General features: G+C 33.0%; 1 protein-coding gene across 1 annotated transcript; it reads right to left on the bottom strand.

The window, feature by feature from the left end:
- Positions 1 to 782: 782 nt before the first annotated feature.
- LOC132737932 (uncharacterized) lies at positions 783 to 26798 on the bottom strand. The gene is made up of 2 exons (XM_060725313.1): positions 26364 to 26798; positions 783 to 2482 (listed from the first exon to the last, which is right to left on the bottom strand). Exons 1-2 carry the CDS (start codon positions 26796 to 26798, stop codon positions 1448 to 1450), a joined length of 1470 nt encoding a protein of 489 aa, XP_060581296.1. The 3' UTR covers positions 783 to 1447.

The following is a 26798-nucleotide window of genomic DNA, read 5'->3' as shown; positions in this document are numbered from 1 at the left end:
GCATCTGCAGCAAATTGGTCATGTTAAAATTGTTTTTTCTATATTATTAACATGTTAATGATGTTAAAAAATTGTAATGCACACCTATATTAGAGAACTAAGAATTTCCATTCCATTCAATAGTGAATTTTGAAACAAGTAAATTGTTTTAAACTGGCTCGAATCTTTAATTAGTGTCACAGGTCCTTCTGGTCGTGGTGGCAACAAGTTGCGTACATATCGACTATTTAAAAAAGGATTGTATTGTACACTTTATTATTCCTCAACTTCATCGCACTGCATTTAGCAAGTTTCGTTGTGATGTGGCGCCTTTACGCATAGAAACTGGGCGTTGTACCACCACAATGCCACATTATGTCGCAATCAACGCTATATGTCACGATATGCATTATGTCGCAATCAACACGATATGTTGTAATCGTCTACCGCTATATGTCGCAACGCTTACGCAAAATGTCGAAAAATTTCGACTAATGCAATATATCGCTACCCTTAACGCTAAATGTTACATATCATATCTTAAAAACATATAAATGCAAATAAACAAAAATAAGCAAACTACAACATACAAAGTACATACGTATGTATCTGTGAATATCAGACCGATGATGCACCTGAGGAAACTTAATCTTAAGTGTATGGAAGCTTGAATTGACCCCCTAGATGCCGTGTTCGTAATTACTCATGTGCCGTCATGTCGACTTATATTGATATAAGCTATCCATACACCAAGTTTGGTGTGAATAGGCCAAAGCAAACTCAAGTTATTGAGTGGAAACTGAATTTCTATTTTTAGTAACAGTGACCTTGACCTTGATCACAGACCCCTGGGTAACATTCCCAAGCTGCATCTTGATATAAGCTATCCATACACCAAGTTTGGTGTGAATAGGCCAAAGCAAACTAAAGTTATTGAGCGGAAACCAAAAGTTGACGCCTGCCCGACCGGCCCGCCCGCCCGCCGGCCCGCCGACTTCGGGCAATAACCCGACAATAACTTCGACAATAACCCGGTTTTCGTTGAAAACATGGTTAAAAACCTTTAGACATCTTCTACTTCAGAACCAATTGATGGATGATCACCAAACTTTATCTGTAGCATTGCTCGGTACTATTTTACCAAGTTTGCCTATACTAATTTAATTAGCCCCTTTTAGCTAAAAACAAGAAAAAAACCTTTGAACATCATTTCCTACTGAAATAATTGATAGATGATCACCGAACTTTGTAGCATTCTTAGGTAGTCTTTCATCAAGTTTGCTCATATTAAGCTAAAGCTAATACCCCAGGTTATGGCATTTCTTCAAATTCTATGCTCAAATTTAGTAATAGAAAATATTGACAATCCAACACTGAAAAGCAGTTGTTTCTGGTGAGCGACTCAGAGTCATCATGGCCCTCTTGTTTAATATTTTTTTGCCAGATGCCATACATTAAACTCCTTCCCTTAAACATGCCTATCAGTTGCCATAACTTCTATGACGAAACCTTCATCTAAAAGAAAGTTCATGCACCTACGGAAACCTTCTGCTTCCATTCTCCCAGAACTGCCTGTTTCAGTAACTTGTACTACAACATATGTTAATATGGCACTTGTTTCTAAGTCCATAACGGAATAAGTACAGTATTTAGCATTATATCCAGGACTGTCACATCTTCCATCACCAGATAAACGAAGTGGCCTACCAGAATCTTTGACACTTTGCAGAAGTTCAGACTGAATCTGTTGCCAAGTATCCAACACAACAGGCATCACTTGATCACGTTGTATCCTATAGAAAGTTGTGTCAGACATAAATCCAAGATTCATGAATTTAGCAAACTCAGCTATATGCGTGTATGTCTGTCCACAAAATAATAATGCAGCACTACATAAAAGATTACTTGCCGGCATCTTACCCAGCATAGGTTGAGACTTCCAGTTCATGATAGTATGACCAGCTGTACAGATTATTTCACATGACAGGAAACTGCCTTCAATATGAGTTCTTTTAATGTCATCTGGGTCAATCGGGCACTTGCAATGGGACACAGGACACTTTAATGCAAGAAATAATTGTTCAAGGGCTGACTCAAACACTATGTACTTCTTTTCACTAACAATTGTATTTTCACTGTCTGTTTCCTCTTGGTCACTGTCTGACTCTGAATCTGATAAACAAGTAAAAGTTGAATCAGAATCATCTCTGAATGAGGCTTCTAATGTTGAAAGATCTCTCAATTCAGAATCGTCAAGACCTATGCTGATTGATGGGATGCTCAGTGCAACTGCAGCATCTTTCTTTTTCGGTGTTGAGAAGAGTACCTTACTACAAACATTCTCATTGGTAATGTCCTCAGTCTGCGTACCAACAGATACGGTACTTATTTTGGCACAGTAATTATGATCCTCAGAAATAGCGTCTTTAATTTTAGAACAATACACACAAGGATGACCACACGTGTTTTTGTAAATCTCCCCATTGCTGTTTTGGCAGGAAGTCTGAAAATGTAAAAGACATACAATAACACATTATAAAAAGAATAAAAACCTACCAGAGCTGTCACAGGAGACAGCGAAGCTTGACTAACTAGAAATGTGTCATCATGCCACGGATGCCCCCGCATGCAACCAAAATTTCAGATGTAATAATATTTAGTTCTAAATTTGTTTGCACAAATTATTTCGAAATTCGAAATTGACCAATGCATTCTTATCATATTTTGAGAAATTTGAGTTGAATATTTACAACTGTTGGGGAGATAATGAATAAGGTTGATCCTACGAAAACAACGACAACTTTGTAAACATAAAAAATTGCTGACTATGGATTATTCGCAGTTGTTTCAAGTAAAGCACCACTGCATATTCTGCACATATAGTGTCAATACATATACACAATAAAAAATATTAAAGATTGAATTTGGATTTAAATTCTGTGTTTACTTCTCGCATTTACTCGATATTAATAGCCAATACTCGTTACACTAATAAGCAATACTCGTGACACCGGCGCAATACTCGGTTCACTGACATGTGTATTTATTCTCAAAATGCGTTGTTGTGCATTTATATGAAATGAATTTGGAAATAAAAAAATTTAAAAAAAAATTTGGTTTCAAAAGCAGCTTCAAATGTCAGAAAGCTAATTTCAGCAAGTCTCCTCATTAGGTCCAGTGACGGAACCAAAAAAGCAGCATGTCTAGAAAATAATCGGCTTTCTAGTGAAGATTTGAGCCTTAGCAACGGTAGATCTACGCCTCCAAAAAAAGAACGGTCCGCTTCCCAGAAAAGAAGGATGCCCAAGGAGTGCAGCAAGTCCAAGAAGCGCAGCAAGTCTAAAGAAGCGTAGCTAGTTCAATAGAGCAGCAAGTCCAAGGTGCGCAGCAAGTATAAGAAGCGAAGCTAATCCAATAGTGCAGCAAGTCCAAAGGAGCGCAGCAAGTTGCTTGTCCAAAAGTGCAGCAAGTCCAATAGTGTAGCATGTCCAATACTGCAGCAAGACAAATACTGCAGCAAGTGAAACCAAAGTTGACAATAATCAACACCAATACAGCAAGATTATTTTGTTATAATTGACGCAGGCCTCGACATTAGCGGTGGTCCGTTGTTCCGAGACCACTTGATTTTGGCAAGGACCACCTTATTTTAAAACCCACTGGTCCGTCGGACCACTTGAATTTTCTGGTTGATGCAAGGCTCATTTGGGAGAATGGCGATTTGGTCAAAAACATGTTATATAATTTTGTTTAAAATCTATGTCCGATGTACATGTATATGGTTCATTAATCTCTGATTAGTTAAAGAAGTTCTTAAGTCATCAATTACTTTCATTTTAAGTCGCTAAAATTTTGTTTATGCAAGTTAAAAGAGTTAAGAATTTGTGATATTAATTTAGCTATAAAATTCATTCAAATGGTGCTAGTAATTATGCATTGGCTGATAACCACGGCGGAACCATTAACATTTATGTTATGTTACATGTTAATCAACCGTGAGTATCCGATGATGGAAATGATATGATATTGGGTAAACTTAAATTTCAGATTCTTGAATAACGGCAGCAAACGAAAGGAACTGGAAAAAAATTCATCTAGTAATTCTATGCTATTTATCTTTATTTTAACTGTTTAATGATAAGAGATCTGTTTCTTCTAGAGTTAAAATTATTTTAATAGGTTAACAATACCCAATGTCAAAAATGAATATCAACCAACAAGCAACAAGGAGGTTAAATTCTGTATTATAAATCTGTGAGAAAAGTAGAAAATAATAACGTTGTCATTATTTAAATAATTTAGATAATAAGAATAAGATAATTTATTCGTTCCATTAAAAATGTTAATCTATAAAAGATGCTATGTTATTATCATGATTATAAGACGTACCACGTATCAGCAATGAATATTTGAATAACAGTAAGAAAATAACAGACACAAATGGTTTCACTATTCCCTAACTAGAGTTGAGGGTGAAATCACTTCAATATAAAAGTTAACATAAATAAGAGCTATGTTGTGTATTTTTGAACGAGATGAAAACAAACAAACAAATAACTCTACGATAGAATACCTACTGACTTGCTCTCCCTTTTCTGATAAGATGAAAAATATATATATCTAAAAATATCTGTTTTCTTTAAAGGTTAATAATACATCTTTGTCATAAAGTATAAACATTTCTTTCTACATTTGCAGTAAAATGATATAATAATAATTGACCACCTGACTTCTTGAAGGACCACCTAACTTTCAAATCTAGTGGTCCGGCGTACCACCTGCTAAAAAAGTTAGTGTCGAGGCCTGTTGACGTAATCCAGACTTAACAGTAAATCAGTCAGTATGTTTGGAGATAATTCTACAGAATCATATAAAGATTGTACAGCACACAACATTTTACCTTTATGCCATACAAATTTTCCATAGTAAATCTTTATTTATATAATCAAGTGGCTTCTTAAAATCAATAAAAGAAGCACATGTAGACAGTTTACGTTTTTTTTCCTATTATCAATTATGTTTGTTGGTGTTATATTATCGAAAGTGCTTCATTTCTTTCTAAACATATTCTGTCAACAATTATATCTCGATTTGCAGCCCAGTTATTTAAAATAGCATACACCAGTTTTATAAACAGAACAAGTTAAAGAAATTTCTTCTATATAATTGTTTTGGCAATTCAGTGGTCATTAGCCTTTCGACGTGCCCGAAAATATCCGAATGAACCCAACATAATTGTGGTATCACACAAAAATTTGTGTTCACTTCTGAATATTATGACCTCTACACCGAAACATTATCAGCTGAACTGAACATAATAATAGTAACACAAAAACACTGAACATAAAGACCTTTGCAACGAAGAACACATTGATTGACTGAAGAAGATATCAGCACACAAGATAATGAAGTAACATTTACCAGTTCTATTTCATGACTGAACTCACCCAACAGCATGTCATTACAACTTAAAATAACGAAAGTATCACCAAATAATACACTGCCTCAACCTAACAAAATGATTGCTACCACTCAACTGTTCATTTTCATGATTAATTTTTTCATTGATGAATTAGCTGTGGCCCTCTGTTGTGGTGGTCGTGTGGGTGTTGCGTTCATTGCATGCTACCATTTCTTTGTTGATCTTGTTTTTATCGTATGTTTGTTCTGGTGATAAGGTGGGTGGTACACCTAATACTAAGATTTATAAGAGTATTAAAAGCCTGTGTCAATTGTTTCGGAAATACTGCATATCGTTTTGAAAATTTATAGAGCTTCTTTAGTATTTAAACACATGAACGAAAAATATCTACAGGCATTACAATTAATTCCTAAGTATTTCGGTTATAGTGATTATATAGAGGATATTTGTTAAGTTCAGTGAAAGATCGGAATATATTTCACCGAGTGAGCACCAAAAGGTATATTTCACGAGTGGCGCAGCCACGAGTGAAATGTGAACTTTTGGTGTTCACGAGGTGAAATATATTTCGATCTTACACTAAACTAAACAAATTTTCTTTTTATTATATGCAAACAAATGTTAAAAAGGACATTTTTACCTAATACTAAATGAATAGCGCGCCAAATAATTATACAACGTGACGTCATTTACGACGTCACGTTATTAAGATGGTTTCCAGTTCTGTGTACACTGGTATTTCACTGAAACAACGTAAAGGGCTTAAATTTAAAACAGTGAAATTATCAAATTGATAATTTCACTGTTTGAAAACAGTGAAATTATCAGTTTTAATTCACTAATATATTTCTATAAACCATCGAAAAGCATGTAATAAACCGTAATCAAATGTTAAAGGTCCCCTAAGAACTTTTCTTTGGAATTTAATACTAAGTGTTAGCACATTTATGAAAGAGAAATCGGGGATGCTACTTATTAAATTATTTGCCCCTAAAAGGGGGTTTTATTTTAATCCTTATTTTCAAAAGCAAAGGTATACATTAAACCTGACAGAATTCATCTACCTGTGAAACTGGATTGAAAATGTGTTATTTAAAGTTGCTAGTTTAGCCTGTTGGTACCCAGTACTGTGCACGCTGGTATTTCACTGAAACAACGTGAGGGGCTTCAATTCAAAACATTGAAATTATCAGTTTTATATCACTGATATATTTCTATAAACCACCGAAAAGTATAATAAAGTATAAATATCACCGATGCACTATTTTCGTCTTCATCCATTTCTTCAAAATATTGAAATTGAAACTTTTCAATATACACCAAAACAAACTTCTTAACAGATATTTTTACTTTGGTTGAATATAGGTATAAATGAACTAAAATAATTTAAAAATCTCAAAGAAAATATTTAGATATAATATCTTTCCGTTTTGTCTAGAAATGTCCGCTTCACTGGCGTTTAATTTTTCAAGGCATCAAAATTGCTATTTTGAATAGCTTCTATACATTTTTTCTTCGTTGTACTCCAGTTATACAAACATGACAGATTATTAAGTGTTCAGAAAAATCAATAGACATTTTGCCCCGTTTACACCGTTGTACCAAAAATCTCCATACCCGATGAATTTTGGGTAACTTCTGTACATGCCTGGGAAAACTTGAATCAAAAGCTTTTGTGAAAACTGCATTTTCTAGCGTAATTGTTGATAAAGGGTTGGTTAAAATGTAGGTTATTGTTATCATAGTTGTGTAATATTGTGATTTGTGGAAAAGATTTTTTTTGGACGCATAATTTACCTGTCGGACCTCAATGGAGCTCCTTTAAAAGGCTTCCGTAGGTTTTCCATCTACGTCATTTGCTTTTCCAAGTTTACCTGGGAATCAAAACTTCGTCGTATCCTGAAAAATGTAAACAATTTATTTTCCGGTCGCATTTTTTAGCACATGTCATAAGCATCTACAAATTCCGGAAAAGGTGTATCAAATACATTGAAACACGTGATCGCACACCCATATTACAACGTACGTGTTTAATTAAACACGTACGTTGTAATATGGGTGTGCGATCACAAGTGCTGCCTACGCATGCCTATAAACTTGTTAATGGGGGTTTGTTACATTTTTCATAATGCGCAAATTGCATGGCTTCCATTGTATTATTTACAACAATTTGCGGCAATTCCGTTATTTTACGCGCCGATTTTATTGAATACATTTTTTTTTAAAAATCGATGAGGACAGATGAGCTTAATTTGAAACTTAAATCGGTATTTGAAATAAAATATTATTCCTCTTTTACTATATGATCAGGAAAAATGGTCATTTATTCTGAACAATAAATTTTTAGAATTATATAAGTGGTTAAGGTATGAGTACTGCATGAGTTTCGTTCAATCATTTTTATGTTCAGCGCCGTGGAACTTTACCGCTGATTTTGTCGCATTGCATTTCTTTATTGACGATGAGAACAGTCTACGGAATATATTTTCTGGAAATATTTTCTGGATTCGCACTATAGTGTCTTTCTTCTTCATTAAAAACTTGTTCAAATTTGGGTTAAAAAAAAAGATAAAAAAAAAAAATATTTTGTAAAGTAGCTAGGTTTCCGTTTTGCAAAGGTATTTTACTCTTTAAATACTTTTACTCGATAAATTTGATATGTATAGATGCACATATGGTTAGAGTCCGATGACTTCTAATCCAGTTACCTCTCTGGCGTGGGTTCGATCCTCGGGAAGATGCTTTGGTAGTTTAGAGCGGAGGAATTTGTAGTCTAGTACTGATGTCACTCTCAGGAAAACGAAAGGTTAGGGAAAAATACCCCCCCCCGCTATATTTGACTTAAAATACGGGTTGGAAAAAAGGCGTAAAAATTGGAAAACTGGGAAAAAATCAGAGAGGCGACCGAGGCCGAGCTGTTTATGTTAAAACCACTAGGGACTTCTGATTTCTTTCGAAGCTAATTGGTTTTCTCTGTAGGTTATAACCATTTTTGCATGAAATAATGCACAAAAAGGCGCAACCCCCAGTAAAACTTTTAAAGTGTAGAGTGAAAGTTTGAAATAAAACCACAAAAAGCATCACCTAGAACAGTACAGGGGGCCCCCACAGTTTTTTTTTCACAAAATGAATTTTTGTGATTTCACGTTCTATATTTTTGCCAAAAAATACGGATAAATTTAAAAAAAAACAAAAAGGGAAAAAAAAATAAGAAAATTGTTTCAAAATTATTATGATAAAAAAGTAATTATTTTTCAATTTTAACCTGAAAAAATTTAGTTTTTTTTTGAAAATTAAAAATTGGGAAAACATGAAAAACAATGGCTTTCTAAATAACAAAAAGAATCAGAACATAAAAATGATTTTAGTATTTTTATCAAAGCACAAAGTGAAAAACCCCCGGAAAAAAAATAGAATTTAATTTTTACTTTGTTTTTGGGTTTGGGTTTATAGAAATAATAAAAAGTAAAATTAAAAAACCCTTAAAATATAAAAAAGGAAAATTTCAATTTGGGTTTTTGGGAATAAAGGGCCTCTTCCCGTTTTTTTCCCAAATTGAAAAATTTCCCAAAGCGTCAAAGAAATGGGTCCCAAAAAATTTAATGACATGAAGGGGTGTTACGGCAACATTTTTGTAAAACGGCCCCCATTTTTTTAAAAATGGTGAAACCATATGTCCAAAAAATGGAAAAAATCGAAATTTTTTCCTTTTTGGGGCCGTAAAAAAAATTTTTAAAATATTTTTTGATATGCCCCAAAAAATTTAAAAAAATATGGACCATTTTGGGGAAAAATGAAAAACAAATCTTTTTGGGATTTAATAAAAAAGAAAGGGAAATTTTATTGTTTAAACCCATTATTATCACCACGTCGTGGGTCCCCCCAGCAAACCGGGCAAGAAATAATTAATAAAAATAATCGTTAAAAATCATAAATTCCATCATTAAAATCACCCCCCAGAAAAGAAATTTTGAAAAGTACGTCTTGTTTGTTTAAAAGTAGCAGTTACTCCCTTTACCCATAGAATTTAGTACAATTAAAGTAGTAGGGGTGGGGGTTTGGGATTCGGGAATTGTGGGGGGTTTGGAAATTGTTTTTGGGGTTTGGTTTTTGTTAATGGGGGTTTTTGGTTGGGGGGGAAAAGCAGGGGCCAACAGCAGCACAACGGCAGCAGAAATTTTCCCCAATCATTTTTTTTTTATTGAAAAAAAAAACAAAAAGGTTTCTTTTTTTTAAAATTTATTGCAATAACTAGAAAATCAAAACTTTAAAACATAAAAAAAATTAGTAAACTCGTGAAACAAAACTTTGGGAAACCAGTTCCCAAGCGAAGTAAAAGTACATGAAAAAACCCCCAAAAAAGTTTTTAAAATAACAAAAGGATAACAGGGTTTTTCCCAAATGAAAGCTTTTTTTAAAATGGGGGGGCCTTAATTTAAATTAAAAGATTTAAAATTCTATATCAAAAAGAAAAAATTAAAGAATATTTCTCGGACAATTCTGTTACCATCTTTTAGTGGGGTTTAATAAAGTAAGATGTTTTGTAAAAATGAAACCCGGACATAAAAACATAAAAAAAGTTTTTTTAACAATTTAATTTAAAATAACTTTGGGTTGTTGCGAGCCCCAAGTTTCCTTTAATGCACCTTTTCTAAAAGGGTGTTTAAATTTATTAAAGGGGGATTCGAATTTTTAAAGGGGGGAAACAGTAAATAAACAAATAAGAGACCCAAATAAGAGTCCATAGCCCCCTGGCCAGAGTCTCTAAGCGGGCCCGTCTGCTTTTGTTTGAAGATTTCTCTTAAATTACAGAAAACAGAAACATTCAACGACTTATTTTGGGGAAATTAATGTTTGGTTGCTTGGTTGAGGGTTCTTTTTAGTCTAGTTTTTAAAAATGTGAAAAAATTTTATAAAGTTCCCTTTTCTGTAACCCAAAATCGGACAATGGGGTGTTTTTCCATCCATGTATTTTTAACCCCTCTTTAAAAACAACCAAAACATTTAGCCAAAAGGGGGGGGGTTCAAAGGGGGGTTTTTAACTTCCGTTTAAATTTGACGCTGCCACTTCCCGATACTTGTATTTTACGTCTCACACTAAATTGGGGGAAAGTGATTTAGGTTTCCCAAAGTCTGGTCTAGGGGAAAGCCTTGGTGGTTCAAAACCCCTTTTTTACGACAATCTTTTAAGGGAAATGATTTACTTGTTAAAGGGCCCAAAACTACTCAATGATAAAGCCCGGGGAAAACTACTCAAATCTACTCTCTGTTTTCAAAGCCCAAAGCGAATTATTAAAAACCCCAAACATTTCATTTGGGAGAAAAATTGAAAAATCTTGGTTTTTTATTTAATTTCCCTATCAACAAAATTTTCCCGGGCAACTTAATTTTTTTTAAATTTTTACTTTTGTTTTGTAAATGTGGAATTTATCTAAAGTTGAATCTTTACAAACTTTTTCGACACGCCTGCGTATGACTGCTGTAGTCGATAATAAAGTGTTGATCTTTTTCTATTTGGAAATGTTCTTTATTCTCTGAAAACTGGCTAAGGGCACATAACTCTGCAAAACCCCCGGAAAAACACGAAAATTTAAAATTTTTAAATTGGGGCACCAAAAAAGGGATAAAATTTCACGAGTGGCGCGCCCCGATTTAAATGTGAACCTTTTGGTGTTTTACCGAGGGAAATAATTTCGGGGGTTTTTACTAAACTAAAAAAAATTTTTTTTTTAATTAATGCAAACCAAAGTTAAAAAGGGGGCTTTTTTACCCTAATACTAAAAATTGAATAGCGCGCCAAAAAAATTTACAACGTGACGTCAAATTTTCGACCTCACGTTAAATTAAAAATGGTTTCCCCGTTCTGTTTTTACACCGGTATTTCCGAAACCAAAAGTAAAGGGCCCAAAAATTTTAAAAAAAGTGAAAAATTTTAAATTGATAATTTCACTGTTTTAAAACAGTAAATTTTCGTTTTTTAAATTACTAATATATTTCTTAAAAAAACCATCGAAAAGCATGTAATTTAAAACCCTAAAACAAAAATTTTAAAAGGGTCCCAAAGAACTTTTTTTTTAAATTTTAATATAAGTTTACCCTTTTTATGAAAAGAGAAATGGGGCACTTTTTAAAAATTATTTCCCCCAAAAAGGGGGTTTATTTTAATCCTTTTTTTTCAAAAGCAAAGGTATACATTAAAACCTGACAGAATTCTTTTAATTTTGGAAATATTGAAAATTTTTTTAAAGTTGCTAGTTTACCCTTTTGGTCCCCGTACTGTGCCCTGGGTTTTTCACTAAAAACAACTGAGGGGCTTAAATTTAAAAACATTGAAACAGTTTTTTATAATATTTCTATAAAACCCCCGAAAATAATAAAAATAAATTCACCGAGCACATTTTTTTTCATCCATTTTTTCAAAAAATTGAAATGAAAATTTTCAATATACACCAAAAAAACTTCTTAACAGAATTTTTTTTTTGGGTTTAATATAGGGATAAAGAACTAAAAAAATTTAAAAATCTCAAAAAAAATATTTGATTAATTCTTTCCTTTGTCTAAATGTCCGCTTCCGGGCTTTTAATTTTTTCAAGGCATAAAAATTGTATTTTGAATAGCTTCTATACATTTTTTCCTTGACCCCGTTAAAAAAACATGACAATTATTAAGTGTCAAAAAAATAAATAGCTTTTTTGCCCCGTTTACCCGTTGTACCAAAAATCTCCCAACCCCGAAAATTTTTGGGAACTTCTGTACATCCGGGGAAAATTTGATCAAAGCTTTTGTAAAAATGCTTTTTCTGCGTAATTTTTAAAGGGTTGGAAAATGTGGTTTTTTTCATTTTTTTTTAATATTGTGTTTGGGGAAAATTTTTTTTGGGGACGCAAATTTACCTGGGGACCTCAATGGAGCCCCTTTTAAAAAGGTTTCCTAGTTTTCCCATCTACGTTTTTCTTTTCCAATTTTCCCGGGATCAAAATTTCGTATCCTAAAAAAATTAAAAAATTTTTTTTCCCGGGTCGCATTTTTTGCACATTCAAAAGCTCTAAAAATTTCCCGGGGAAAAGGTGTATCAAAACATTGAAACCTGTCGCAACCCTATTAAAACGACTTTTAAAATTAACACGTCGTTGAAATATGGGTGGCGTCAAAATGCTGCTAGCATGCCTAAAAAACTTTTTAAGGGGGGTTTGTTACTTTTTCAAAATGCGCAAATTGTGGTTCCTTTGTATTTTTTACAACAATTTGCGCAATTCCGTTTTTTTACGCGCCGATTTTATTTGAATACTTTTTTTTTAAAAAAATCGTAACAGTGAGTTTAAATTTTTGAAATTTTAACGGTATTTGAAATAAAATTTTATTCCCTTTTCATATTCAGGAAAAGGGTCATTTTTCTGAACAATAAATTTTTTAGAATTATATAAGTGGTTAAGGTATGAGTACTGCATGAGTTTCGTTCAATCATTTTTATGTTCAGCGCCGTGGAACTTTACCGCTGATTTTGTCGCATTGCATTTCTTTATTGACGATGAGAACAGTCTACGGAATATATTTTCTGGAATATATTTTCTGGATTCGCACTATAGTGTCTTTCTTCTTCATTAAAAACTTGTTCAAATTTGGGTTAAAAAAAAAGATAAAAAAAAAATATATTTTGTAAAGTAGCTAGGTTTCCGTTTTGCAAAGGTATTTTACTCTTTAAATACTTTTACTCGATAAATTTGATATGTATAGATGCACATATGGTTAGAGTCGATGACTTCTAATCCAGTTACCTCTCTGGCGTGGGTTCGATCCTCGGGAGATGCTTTGGTAGTTTAGAGCGGAGGAATGTAGTCTAGTACTGATGTCACTCTCCAGGAACGATGGTTAGGAAACTACCCGCCTATATGACTTAAATACGGTTGGAAAAAGGCGTAAAAAATGAAACTGGGAAAAAATCAGAGAGGCCGACCGAGGCCGAGCTGTTTATGTTAAAACCACTAGGGACTTCTGATTCTTTCGTAAGCTAATGGTTCTCTGTAGGTATAAATTTGCGTGAAATAATGCACAAAGGCGCACCCCATGTAAAACTAAAAGTGTAGAGTGAAAGTTTGAAATAAAACGCTACCCAAAAGCATCACCTAGAACAGACAGACCAACAGTTTTTTTTTCACAAAATGAATTTTGTGATTCACGTTCTATATTTTTGCCAAAAAATACGGATAATATAAAACATAAAGGAAAAAATAAGCAATTGTTTCAGATATTATGATAAATAAAGTAATATGTTCATATTTAACTGAAAAGTAGCTTTTGCAATGAAAATTGGACATGACTCTGAAATTAGTATATAATTGATTTGAAGGTAAAACGATGGATAAAGCAATATTAACTGCGTCGTATCCACAAAATTTCATAACAATTCTAGCCTGCTTCGAGTTGCAAGTTCGCTATAACTTTTGTTTTACAAAATAGTTTTACAAACAACATATACCGAACCAAACGGAAAATGGTGGAGCGTGTTAATACATATATCTGGGTTTCAGCCATTTCCAACAGAAAGAGTTATGAACAAAAACATACCCTTTTCGGTGTTTGTTAACATTTTGTAGGATACGACGCAGTTTTGATTCCCAGCCCTGTTTTACCTTTTACTTTTTTGACTTTCAAAACAGAAATATCACTATATCAAAATCACCGTTTACAGTGTATTCTGTAAAGTATTTTCGCCATTATCTCTATGAACGTGAATTTCTAGTAAGAATCTTTAAGATGATTGAATAAAAGAAATCCAGAAGGACAGGTTGCTCGCTGGTTGGAGATGCTATCATCATCAGATAAAAGTAGAACATAGACCAGGACGATTGCACAATAACGCTGATAGCGTGAGTCGAATACCATGTAGACATTGTGGTTTAACTGATGAAAAGAAAATACAAAACATCAATATAAACATAATTTCTTTCGATAGTGTGTCTTGTATTAATTCAGTAAACAAAGATGATCTGTTCCAAAATGTACAAAAGCAAGATAAAGATCTCAACATAGTGATAGAATGGGTTTCAGAAGTAAAACAAGCTTCTTTTAAAAATATTGGAGCAGAAATGGAATCAGTTTAAGTTGTTGGAGCTTAAGAATGGTTTTTTGATAAGGGATATTTTAGATAATGAAATTGAAGAAAACTTGTATCGATATCACACCGAAGAAAAGTGTTAAATAATGCGCATGCTGTAAGATCTGCTGGACATTTAGTGAAGACACTTTCAAAAATCAAACAAAAATATTATTTTCGAGGATTGGGAAGTGTTGTTCGATTGTATATTCAGCAAAAACAAGCTTTGCCCGTCAAATATAAAGAGTGGCGTCGGAGAACCATCCCCACTGCCCCTTACAAAACTCTTTGCATATAATTTTATACACTTTATCATGATTGGTACCGCCATCTGCGACGAAAACATTTTTTGTCATTTATTTTATAAACAGGCAAAAACAATATCCCAATATTCCAAATTATGGTTAATTTGTGAAAGTGTCATTGATTCGATGTGATGCCGATGTATTATGGGGTCGTTTTGCACACATTTGTATGTGTTTTAACCAAAATTAGGGAAAAGTGGCGTCCCCTCATCAAACTGTACAGAAGTGTTTGCATAAACGGCAATGAATTGCACCGTGCCCGTGTAATAGGTTGAAAGAGTACATATGTGGGCTCCAGTCTCACTGAGTGTTTCCAGTAAAACATTAAAACATAAAACAAAATTCAGTCATATACTTACCGAATACAACAAACGGCCATATTTTATCCACCGCTTCTGCGACGAATACTCCACCGTCGCTGCGGTAGACCCACCGCTTCTGCGAAAGCTATGGCCAGTGTGATTAACTGAGTCTTTACAAATGACTGAGCTGGTCACAAATCTGCTACCATGTTCAATTGGAATGAAAGATGTTATCTTTTTAGTTTTAACACATTATGTTCCTATTATTAAAATCAAATGAAAAGTGTGTATTTCAAAATGGTGATGTCACTTTGAACACATAATTTTACTTTAAAAAACTTTACCCAAATAATACCATAATTTACTTTCCTCAAGTAAATGTGAAAACTATCGTGCAATATTTACCTGAAAATTTATTGGATACTGAGTTGGTCAAAGGGAATTTTAACCATTTTGCAACTATGTGCATTGTCATATAAAATCAATGTACTTAACTATAACTTTAACAGCTATTTTATTCTATGATGAGCAACAATTGGTCAGTGTGTTTTTGTAAAATCTTGACAGTCAGTCACTTGAATTGTCTCTTTAATTTACAAAGAGTATAATCTACTCAAGACAACTTAAACATTTAATTGTAAAGAGAAAAAATGAACTGTGTGATAGTCATTACTGTTTAAACATAATAAACAAAACAGAACCAACAATTTGCTTAAAACTATGATATTCTACTGAAAGGAGGAAGGATCAGGGTAGGAGAAACGGGGAATTGAGGGGGAGGGAGGAAAGAGGGGAAAAAAGGGAAAATATCAAATAATCTCTGCTGTTTAAAAGACATATCTTTAAACAGTGTTTTGGGTTGGTGGAAAGCTACATACATTGCAAGTTTACCAAATGCCAAGTCTAAATACATAAAAGATGGCTAAGCAAAAGAAAATTAATATTCTGAATTATATTGAAAGACTAAATTATCATACTTCTCTTTTAAAAAAACTCATACTTTGAAGTTTGTTTTGCAGTATATTTTTCAGTCTTATTCAGACTACTATTTGATTCTTAAAATTTTCCAGATTAAGCCTTATTTTCTTAAATCCTACTGTAATCAGAATTATTTTGTTTAAAACAATATCAAGTTTTGTTCTGCCAAATATATATCTGTTACCAGCCAATATTATTATGGAAATCTGTCAATTTGTACATTTGTCTTTAACATAATTTTAACTTTTAACCAAAATTGTTTTTTTTTTAACAAAGTTTCTGATTCATTTTGACAAAATGCATAGGTATAATGAAAGGTGAAATATATTTCAATCTTACACTAAACTAAACAAATTTTCTTTTTATTACATGCAAAGAAACGTTTTAAAAAGACATTAAACCTAATACTGAATGAAAAGCACGCCAAATAATAATACAACGTGACGTCATTTACCACGTCACGTCATAAAGTTGGTTCCCAGTACTGTGCGGGCTGGTATTTCACTGAAACAACGTAAGGGGCTTAAATTCAAAACAGTGAAATTATCAAAGTGGTAATTTCACTGTTTCAAACAGTGAAATTACCAGTTTTATATCACTGATATATTTCTATAAACCACCAGAAAGCATGAAATAAATAGAGGATATTTGTTAAGTTCAGTGTAAGATCGGAATATATTTCACCGAGTGAGCACCAAAAGGTATATTTCACGAGTGGCGCAGCCACGAGTGAAATGTGAACTTTTGGTGTTCACGAGGTGATATATATTTCGATCTTACATTAAACTAAACAAATTTTCTTTTTATTATATGCAAACAAACTTTAAAAAGGACATTTTTACCTAATACTAAATGTATAGCGCGCCAAATAATTATACAACGTGACGTCATTTACGACGTCACGTTATTAAATTGGTTTCCAGTTCTGTGTACGCTGGCATTTCACTGAAACAACGTAAGGGGCTTAAATTCAAAACAGTGAAATTATCAATTTGATAATTTCACTGTTTCAAACAGTGAAATTAACAATTTTAATTCACTGATATATTTCTATAAACCATCGAAAAGCATGTAATAAATGTTCTCAAATCTATCATTTTGAGTTTGTCATGAGATTCATTCCATAGGAATTTAATGAATAAGTTTTGAATTATATTGATTTTGACTAAAGAAGGATTTGGAATACAAAATGTACTTAAAATCAGATGTTTTAGTTTTGCTAGAGCACTACAATTTACATTTAAAGGCGAAAAGATTCTTTTTGATCAATTTGCAAATAGTTTTTTAATTGCTTCAATTTTTAAATCATAGTTCAAGTCTCACTATTTCTGAGAGATAATTAGAAAATTTGACCCCAAGAACAGTAAATACTCATTCCATGCCAGATTATATTCTTGACAAATAATGGTGTAACTATTTTTCCTCGACCCAATCATGCCTTAGTTTTCTCTGTATCCGAAAACAAACTAATATCATCAGTATACTGTGATATTTTATATTCTTTACTCTGAATTATTATGCCTTTAATATTTTTGTTATTCCTAATTAGAATTGAAAGTATCTCCGCATATAAAATGAACAGGTACGGTGACAGAGCATCGCCTTGACGGCATCCTCTATGAAGTAAGAACCAATCCGACATGTGTCCGTTCACAATGACAAACAATTTTATCTATTTTAAGTTAAAGAACTCTAAGACTTGGTGCATGGAATTCCATGACACAGCGTCGAAAGCAGCATCAAAGTCAATAAGGAGAAGTAAACTAAGGATATTATTCTTCTCCGTATAAAATAAAATGTCATATCACATATGTCTGGTTGCTCAGCTTTACACTGAAAGACTTTTCTAACGCAACATAATATTTTACCAGAACCGGTTTGACTACTTTTTGCAAATATTTTCAACGAAATCATTCATCCATGACGGATTATCGGTTCCGCACGTTCTATATTCAACTTTTTGCACGAGGAAAACGATTTTGGAAAACCTTTTCGATTTTATTTCAATATAACTATAGTATTGAGTTAGCAACATTCAAAAATCATAGATATCCTGTGAAACGTAAAATGGTTCGCATGCAATTACAAGAGCGCGCACGCGCAATCGGCATGGTTCAGCCAGACAGGTAAGTTTGTGATATATTTTAAATGCCAAGTTAATACTGCTTTATTTATGATATTTCTGATATGATTAATAATTTGCTCAAAACATAAGAAGAAAAAAAACATCACTCTTGTTTGTATATTTTCAAGTGGCGCGAGTTTTTGGCTGAAATGTGTCTGTCATAGTGTGAAAGTACCAACGCACCGGCCGAGTTGAGGACGAGCGGCGGCAGCCTCGTGGAAGGGTCACAACAACTGTACAAGATGCAAGTCATCTTCAAAACCCATTTAAGACCGCCGAATCGACTGCATTAACAAAAGTTGGTACACATTGCAGACGCATTAGTAGCAAGACCATTATCAGGCGTCTCCGCGACCAGAACATTCCAGCAAGACGACCATATCGTGGCCTGCACGTCTTCGTCAACAAAGGGAACAGTGGGCCCGCCGGCATCAGCGCATGACACGTGCAGAGTGGGCAAATGTCCTCTTCACGGATGAAAGATGAATTTGTTCCATAGTGACGGTCGGGTTCGAGTTTACCGACGGAGATGGGAACGGTTGAACGACGCCGGCATCAGGCTGGTGTGTCCCTATATACCAAGACTTGATCATCACTCGAGGAAATCTGACTGCTAAAATTATCAACAGGACGTTCTTATTCCTGTCACTTTTCCTCATCTTCGAGCTGGTGACGGGGCATGATACTCATGCACGACGGAGCACACATCACATGCCACCCGGAACCTACTACAACAGCAAAACATTCAGCAGCTAGTCTCCAGATTTGAATGTTATTGAACACGTGTGGGATAAGTTGAATCGGCGTGTGCTCAGGCGAGCGGTACAACCGCAGGAATGGAGGAACATTCCACAGCGATTTCTGAGGAATTATGAGACAGAGGTGTATGAAAGTTATACAAGCTCAGGGAGGACATATTGGATATTACATGATTAATATTGTTATATTAATACTCATGCTCTCATTAATACTCATGTTTTAAATACTTTTCCATTCATAAAACAGTGAAATTACCATTTTTATTTCACTTATATATTTCTATAAACCACTGAAAAGCATGTAATAAAAGTATTTAATTCAAGCATATTTTTGATACATTGTTCTATATGATTTTTGATTTTTTCATATAACATAAATTAATCATAACTTAAATAGATAATAGTTAGATCATTTTTATTTTATTTGATCAGCTTTATAAAGATATACTGATTGATAACGATGTTTCTAAATTATTATCCCTTTTTCTACAATTTCAACATGTGATTTCACATTTTTTTCGAAATTCTAAACTTTCACATAGATCTGTTATTTTCATACTTGTAATTATTTACTAATCTAGTTTCTCTTTTGATGCAATTCTTTTCGAAAATTATATATGCTATGTAAAAAAAAATACTTTTATACATACGTATGCACATGTTTTATTGTATAAACAGTAATCTTATTGTAATATTATAACTTTTACATGTATTATTTAATTATTCAAGCAATTTAAAGAAATTATTTTTATTCTCGCAGATGAAAATAATAATAATAAAAATATTTTTAACAAAATGAATTTCTGAATTGCTGAAAAATACCAGGGGTACTCCATGTATATATCATTGCAGATTTTTACTAGATATCATAATACACATGGTTTAATCATATTTTATTGCTATATACAATAAAGATACAAAATTCATATGTATTTTAAACAGCAAAAGCAAACGAAAAAACTATATTCAATACTTAATGGCATATAACATAAACATAGTGTATGTATAATTGCTGATGGAATGAATCGTAAGAAACGATTTTTAACAATATACAATAAAGTAATCTAACAAATAGAAATCAACGTTCATGTATTTTATAAATTTTTGATGGATGATCTAAGGATTCAGTATTACCTACCCCCCACCCCACCCCACCCCTTAGTGTCACGGGTTTCGTTAAGGCTGTTATGTGCATTTACTTTATATTGGGTACAGGGTATTTGTAATTACTTCTTATATAATATGCTAAGTACATGATAAATGTTTAATGTTTAGGTATAAGTGAATCGATTTGTATTTTTAATAAATTTATGAACAGCAGTAAATATAACTTCATTATCTTTCGAAGCTAGGCTATCACTACCAAGTAACAGTAGATTTGTATTCAGTGGGTGGAACGTCCTAGTTTCTGTAAAGAGTGTTATTCTTTGCGTTTGATAACTCGGGCACTTAAAGAAAAAATGCCCAGCATTCTCAACTGCATTTCCGCAATGACATGTGGGATTTTCACTAAGATGATTTCTTCTAACTAAGTCACCGATTTAGGTCACTGCAATTGTTTCTTATACGTGAGTGTAAAACTGATAATTATCTGTCACCTATTAAAAAATGTTTAGGTACAATAGGAGCTTTGAACATTTCTTTCATTCTAGTTTTCAATATGTTTAGTTATTCCGCATTACGAATACTAGCATCAAGGGAATTCCAAAGTTCAGTTGCTGAAGGTAAGAAAGATCTATTATACGTTTCAGTACGACGAGCTAATATTGCATAATTGTTATTATTTCGAAGTGGATAGTTTGATGTTTCTGAAACAGTACTTGGGAAGAGATTTTCAAGATAATGAGGGACAAGGCCATTTTTTGCTTTGTAAACAGTGACTAACTTTTGAATTTTACGTCTGTCTGAAAGAGATACCCAGCCGACTTCTTTAATCAATGAATTTATCGATACAGACCTAGTTAACCCAGTTACGACGCGCGCGGCTTCGTATTGCAATTGTTCAAGTGACTGCTTTTCGTTTAATGTACAACCGACCCATACTACTGAGGCGTATTCCAAAATCGGACGCATGTCAGAGTAGATCGTTTAAGTTTGAATTTTAATGCACGCATTGTACTTAAAACTTTTGACGCTGATAACATTATTTTTTCGATATGTTCATGCCATTTGAGATCATGAGAAATTGTCAAGCCTAAATGTTTGTGATGATCAACAAAGTTATTAAAGAATAATATTGGCTTAGGATTTGTGTTTCAGTTTTATTGGGATTGAAACTCATTAGACCATTCATTAATGATATTAAGGTCACGATTTAAAGTTGTTTCTATGAAGCCGATATTGTTTGAAGAAACAGCTAAAGAGCTGTCGTCTGCAAAAAGACGAGTAATAGAGAGTAAGTTTTCGGCAATATCATTGACGTAAATCAAAAACAATAGAGGCCCAAGGGCTGAGTCTTGAGGGACGCTTGCAGATATATTCAGGATGGCAGACAGATTGTTTCCTTTTAGAGAGATAATCAGTAACCCAACTGAGAAGCTGGTCTTTAATACCATATTGTTTTAGTTTAAAAAGCAGACCTTGATGCCATACCCTGTCGAATGCTTTTGATATATCACAAAAAATAATACAGGTCGATAGTTTTTTGTCATAGGATTCGCAAATTTGATGATAGATATCTATTAATTGATAAACAGTTGAATGTCCAGGGAGAAAACCTGACTGTAAGGGATATTTCAAATTGTTTGAATGTAGATGGTTGTATATATGTTTGAAGATTACTCGCTCCATGAATGATATTGGGCGATAATTAGAAGGACTATTTCTATTTCCTTTTTTAAAAAGGGGCATAACTTTTGCAAATTTCCATATATTAGGATAAACACTTTCTCGAAGAGATCTATTAAATAAAATACATAATGGCTTACAAATAGTTAGTTTTGTTTCTTTTAAAATTTTATGACTTATATCATCCGGCCCAACCGCCTTGTTTACGGGAAATAACGACAATATATCAATTATTTCTTGGTAATTAATTGTAAAATTTTCAATATCGTTGTTTATCACACACCCGTGCCGATTTTGCGACTCCGTAAATATGGTATTGCACGGCCGTGCATATATTTTGACGTGACGTCATTAGCGTTATACAAACATAGTGTAATGATGCGCTAAATGTTAGCGTTATACTATAAGCGCGTCAATGAAAGATGACTCTTATTTCTCTTTAAACGGTCTTTATTTTGGGTATGTGATAAATAGAATATTAAATTCGTGTAAGTTCATTACTGAATTTATTGCACTCGTTGAATAAAATAATATTATGCTCGCCAGAGGCTCGCATAATATAATTTTATTCAACTCGTGCAATAAATTCAGTATTGAACTATCAGTATTGAACTTACACTCATTCAATATCCTCTATTTGATTTTTGAATAAATACCGGAAGTTGAGTAGAAGTTGTATCAATATGCGACACTGATATGAAATATTCGTTTAAGCAATTTGCTTTTTCGGCATTAGTTTCATAGTGTTATTCATTACCATTTTCATCTACTAATAAGGTTGGTATTGAATTAAACGGATTTGAATTTTCTTTAAGCAATAACTTAACTGTTTTCTAATAAAGTTTTGGATCATTTACACTTGCCTCCTCCAACGAATACTCAAGATTATTAAAAAATTGTTCTTTAGCATGTTTTTTTAAATTATTGACTTTGTTTCTTAGATGTTTGAAAGTGTTCCAATCAAAAATCGCATTAGTTCTAACTGCTTTTTTCTTTGAGCGATCACGTTGCCTGGAAGTTCTACGAATTACTGAGTCATACCACGGTTTGTCCTTAGGTCTAATAGTTACTAAACGCGTTGGAATGCAGTTTTCGGCTAATCTAAGTACAATTCGGTGGCTTCATGTACTGAGTTTTAATTTAGAAATGACCAATCATTATTTTGTATGAGATTATTAAGTTCCTGAAAATTTCCTCTATTATAATTCCATACACGTCTTTTATATGTTTTACATGATTCTTTCGTATATTTGGTAAACAGGTAGGTTCCAAAATGGTCAGTGATGTCGCTCGGTGTGGGAATTATTCCAGAATCGTAAACATGAATTGCTATTGGGTCAATTAGTGTTGAGGAGTTTGCATTTACTCGAGTCGGTTCTCTAATTATATTCTTAAGGTCGTTTAATATTAAAACATCTTTAAATTTGTGATTTTCATTTACATCCCCATTATTCGGCTATATTGTTCAAGGGCTTTTTCTAAACAAATATTCATTTTATTCCAGAATTCGACGGGGGCATTTGGTTGTCTATAAACAGTACAAATAAGTTGCTTAGTGTGCTTGTTTCTTAATTCAATCCAAAGTGATTCTTCAAAGTAATAGTCCTCTAATTTAAATTTTCGTTTCGAGATTAATTGGTCTGAAACATATACTTGTGGAAAAATTATCTAGTTTAATATCGTCGTTCGACACTATATTATCAAGATGTGTCTCTGTGAAGCAGAGTATATCAAAATCAAGCCAGTTATCTTTGACATAATTTAACTTATTCCTAATGCTTCTTATATTTTGACTAAGGATAAGACAATCATCGTTAGATTCGCCTGGACCAGGATTTTTTTCAATATCTCCACTTAAGGACAACAATAGAGGAGTGACATATATTAGCTTGGGGCTAAGATAGTTATCGATAGTCGTATACATTTCCATACTGTATGTTTCAAATAGTTTACACTTACAGCTACAGAAGAAAAGCTAACATTATTAACGGATACCATCAGAAAACTGATCAAGGAGTTTAGCGTACGTTTAAACATTAATAGAATAAGCGTTAGCTTGTAATACAAAATAAAGAACGGATAACTAATTATCATTTGAGACTTTTTAATCCCTTGCGTACCATTGTAGAATAAACCAATCCGCCATGCCACAGTACAATTACCCATTAGGGATAAGTAAGCACGAATCCATACGCATGACCGACGACGACAGGTTAGTTATATAGACATGCATAGTACTAATTCCGTGACATCCCCTTTCCCCGATATACTGAATCCTGAACATTTTACATTTGTAGTGATAGCAATGAAGGAAAAAAGACAAAGAAAAAAATACACTTCCATTTCACAGAAAAGTTTTGCTCAAGGCAAAAATGTTGGTTGTTGGTAAATTAAAACAATTTTTTCTTATTTCTTAATCAGACTGTTTGTATGTATAACAATAATATATTCAAATATTAAGATTTGATGTAATCCATAAGTAGTATTCTGCCTGACAGTAAGATAAGATAGATCATAATTGATTTGGTATCTTTAATCATGTTAATGTTATTATGTTCTTCAAGAAATTAACAATCTCCAAAAATGTAAATAAATAATGAAGAAAAAATTATTATTATTATTTTTTTTTAATCTAGATTATGCCAGGCAAACTTTTAAAAAGATTCCATTATGAATAGATTTGTTTTAAGTATCTGCATAACCTTATTTTATAAAGCAAAACAAAATACTATACAACATGAAACATAATTGTTTAAGCCTTTAAAATATGTACAGTATAATCAGTGATGCTTTTTAATGAATGCACATATAAACACTATTTGAATTAGACACACATTCATGTACATAAATACAAAGCAACAAAATCCTTAAAATATGTACAGTATAATCATTGATACCATGTACATAAATACAAAGCAACAAGATCCTTAAAATATGTACAGTATAGACCCTTTCATTTAAGCGATAACAGTCAGGGAAGAGTTACTTCCCTTACCGGTTGTGACGTAAATGGGGGATAAAACTATGCAGGCCGCATAGAATGTTAGCTTATTGAAAAGTTAAAGACGTAAATACTGATCGTTCAATTATGATTCTACCATGTAAAACTTACCCATGCATACATAAATTCAATATCAAAACAATAGAAAAAAAATACAAAAACAAAGATTGAGATTAATTATCGCTACGGAGTGAAACAGCGAAATTTCAAAGTGAATATATTTATTAGATCTAGATTTGCTCTAATGCCAGGATAAGAAGCTAGTAACTAAATCAAATTTTTATATTTTATAAACACCCATACACACTGAAATTGCCTATTATAATATTTTCTAGTTATACTATTTAATGAATGCACATATAAACACTATTTGAGTAAAACACACATTCATGTACATAAATACAAAGCAATTGCATAAATACGTCTTTCCATGACAAAAATATATGTATTAACAGTAGCGATGACAACTTAAAACATATCACACCGGTGCATTTAAAAATTTCAAATAAAATTGAATGTTTTTTTGTGACAGACTATAGGTATGGACGCGATATAATTGCGTGGGCGGATCAGAACAGTATTTTGTAAACAAACCTATATTCGCGTTAATACGGTCATGTGACAGACACTGTTAGATAAACATCAACAAATCAGCTGGTGTCATGGAAAGACTTCAAGTGGCACCTAATAATTATGATAATTCACAAAGCGGTTTACATGATTTCACGGATATGTTATATAAATCCGTGATGATTTGTGAATAACATATCGAAAACGAAGCAAAGGATACTTTAACGTATCTCGTGTACCATGTATTAAAATAACAAGACAAACACCAAATAAATCAAAATATCATTCTATACACAAATTGGAATACAATTATTTCTAATTATATACACATGATAACACTATATATATATAGAAGTATTAATCAGTTTTCATTGGCCTTAAAAAGCAATCGGACGGTTTGCTTAATCTTTGGGACCAGTTATTCATACAACATGGTGTTTATGTAAAAAAAAATAAAATAAAAAAATCATGTTACAGTATTCGTTTTGTCTGTTTAACTGATGTACGGTAAACATGGGTAGTTTGACTAGACCAGAACAGGTCAACTGGCTGACTCGTGCATGACAATTAGTACAAATATATAGTGTGGTATGTAAATACGAGGGACATATTTAAGTAGGAGTATTTTTAATCAGGACATTGATTGTGCATAAAGGATTATGCATGAAGTGTACATACGAAAGGCTTATTGAAATTTAGGAGTATTTTTAATTTAGAGAGTACTTTTGTACTAGTGTATACAATAGATAAGCTGGTTCTAATATAATTTAGATGGACTATAACATGACAATGGATATGATAGGTAAGTGATATCTATACATAAGGGGAGACAATCTTTGTTGACAAATGGTGAGAGAGTGACTTAGATTGTCTTTCCTAGCTTGGTCCAGCTGTTGGACCATGAACTGTCGTGTCTTCTGTTACAAAGACTTTGAACCCAGTGGAACTGTGATGTTTAAGGTTTGACTTCGCCATAAAAAACCCTAGTTTTAGTTTTCCAGCACTTGAATTTACACAGAATCTGCCCATAGCCGCCACGCACCGGACCTATTGTGTGGGACCTCTCTATGTCGTCCACAGATATGGGAGGGGTGACCTTCATCATATTTTTGCAGATATCCAGGACTATTTTATCAGTATCTGGCTTGCTGGTAGTATTAGTATTGGATCCTGGGTTTGAGCCTTGAGGGTTACTAGACGATTTTTTTCCGGCAGGACTTGAAGAGTTAGATTCCCCTGAGGGATAAAGTAAAACCCTATGGAAGCGAATGGAGGTTCTTCTTCCATATTGCTCCAGATCGTCGAGACTTCTTTCTAAGGTGTCTATTCTCTCATCAGCTTCATGGAGCTCGGAGCTTAATTTATGATTCTTATATTCTAGATCTGCCACAGTTTTCTTTTGATTTTCGTGTTTTTCGTTTAAGTTTGTCAAACGACGACTCTGATCATCGAGTTTATCATTGATTGGTTTGAGCAT

This window comes from Ruditapes philippinarum, unplaced genomic scaffold (assembly GCF_026571515.1).
Source record: "Ruditapes philippinarum isolate M1 unplaced genomic scaffold, ASM2657151v2 ctg4051_1_1_1_1, whole genome shotgun sequence".
NCBI lineage: Eukaryota > Metazoa > Mollusca > Bivalvia > Venerida > Veneridae > Ruditapes > Ruditapes philippinarum.
Note: the sequence above shows the minus strand (reverse complement) of the source record. Positions and strands in the feature narration are given on the sequence as shown.

What these genes read in the sequence shown, in the direction of transcription:
- LOC132737932 (XM_060725313.1), bottom strand. Translation starts at nt 26,798, where the DNA reads ATGCTCAAACCAATCAATGATAAACTCGATGATCAGAGTCGTCGTTTG. An exon ending in GGTCCCACACAATAGGTCCG is followed by an intron (nt 2,483 to 26,363) that starts GTGCGTGGCGGC and finishes TTACATTTTCAG; the next exon opens with ACTTCCTGCCAAAACAGCAA.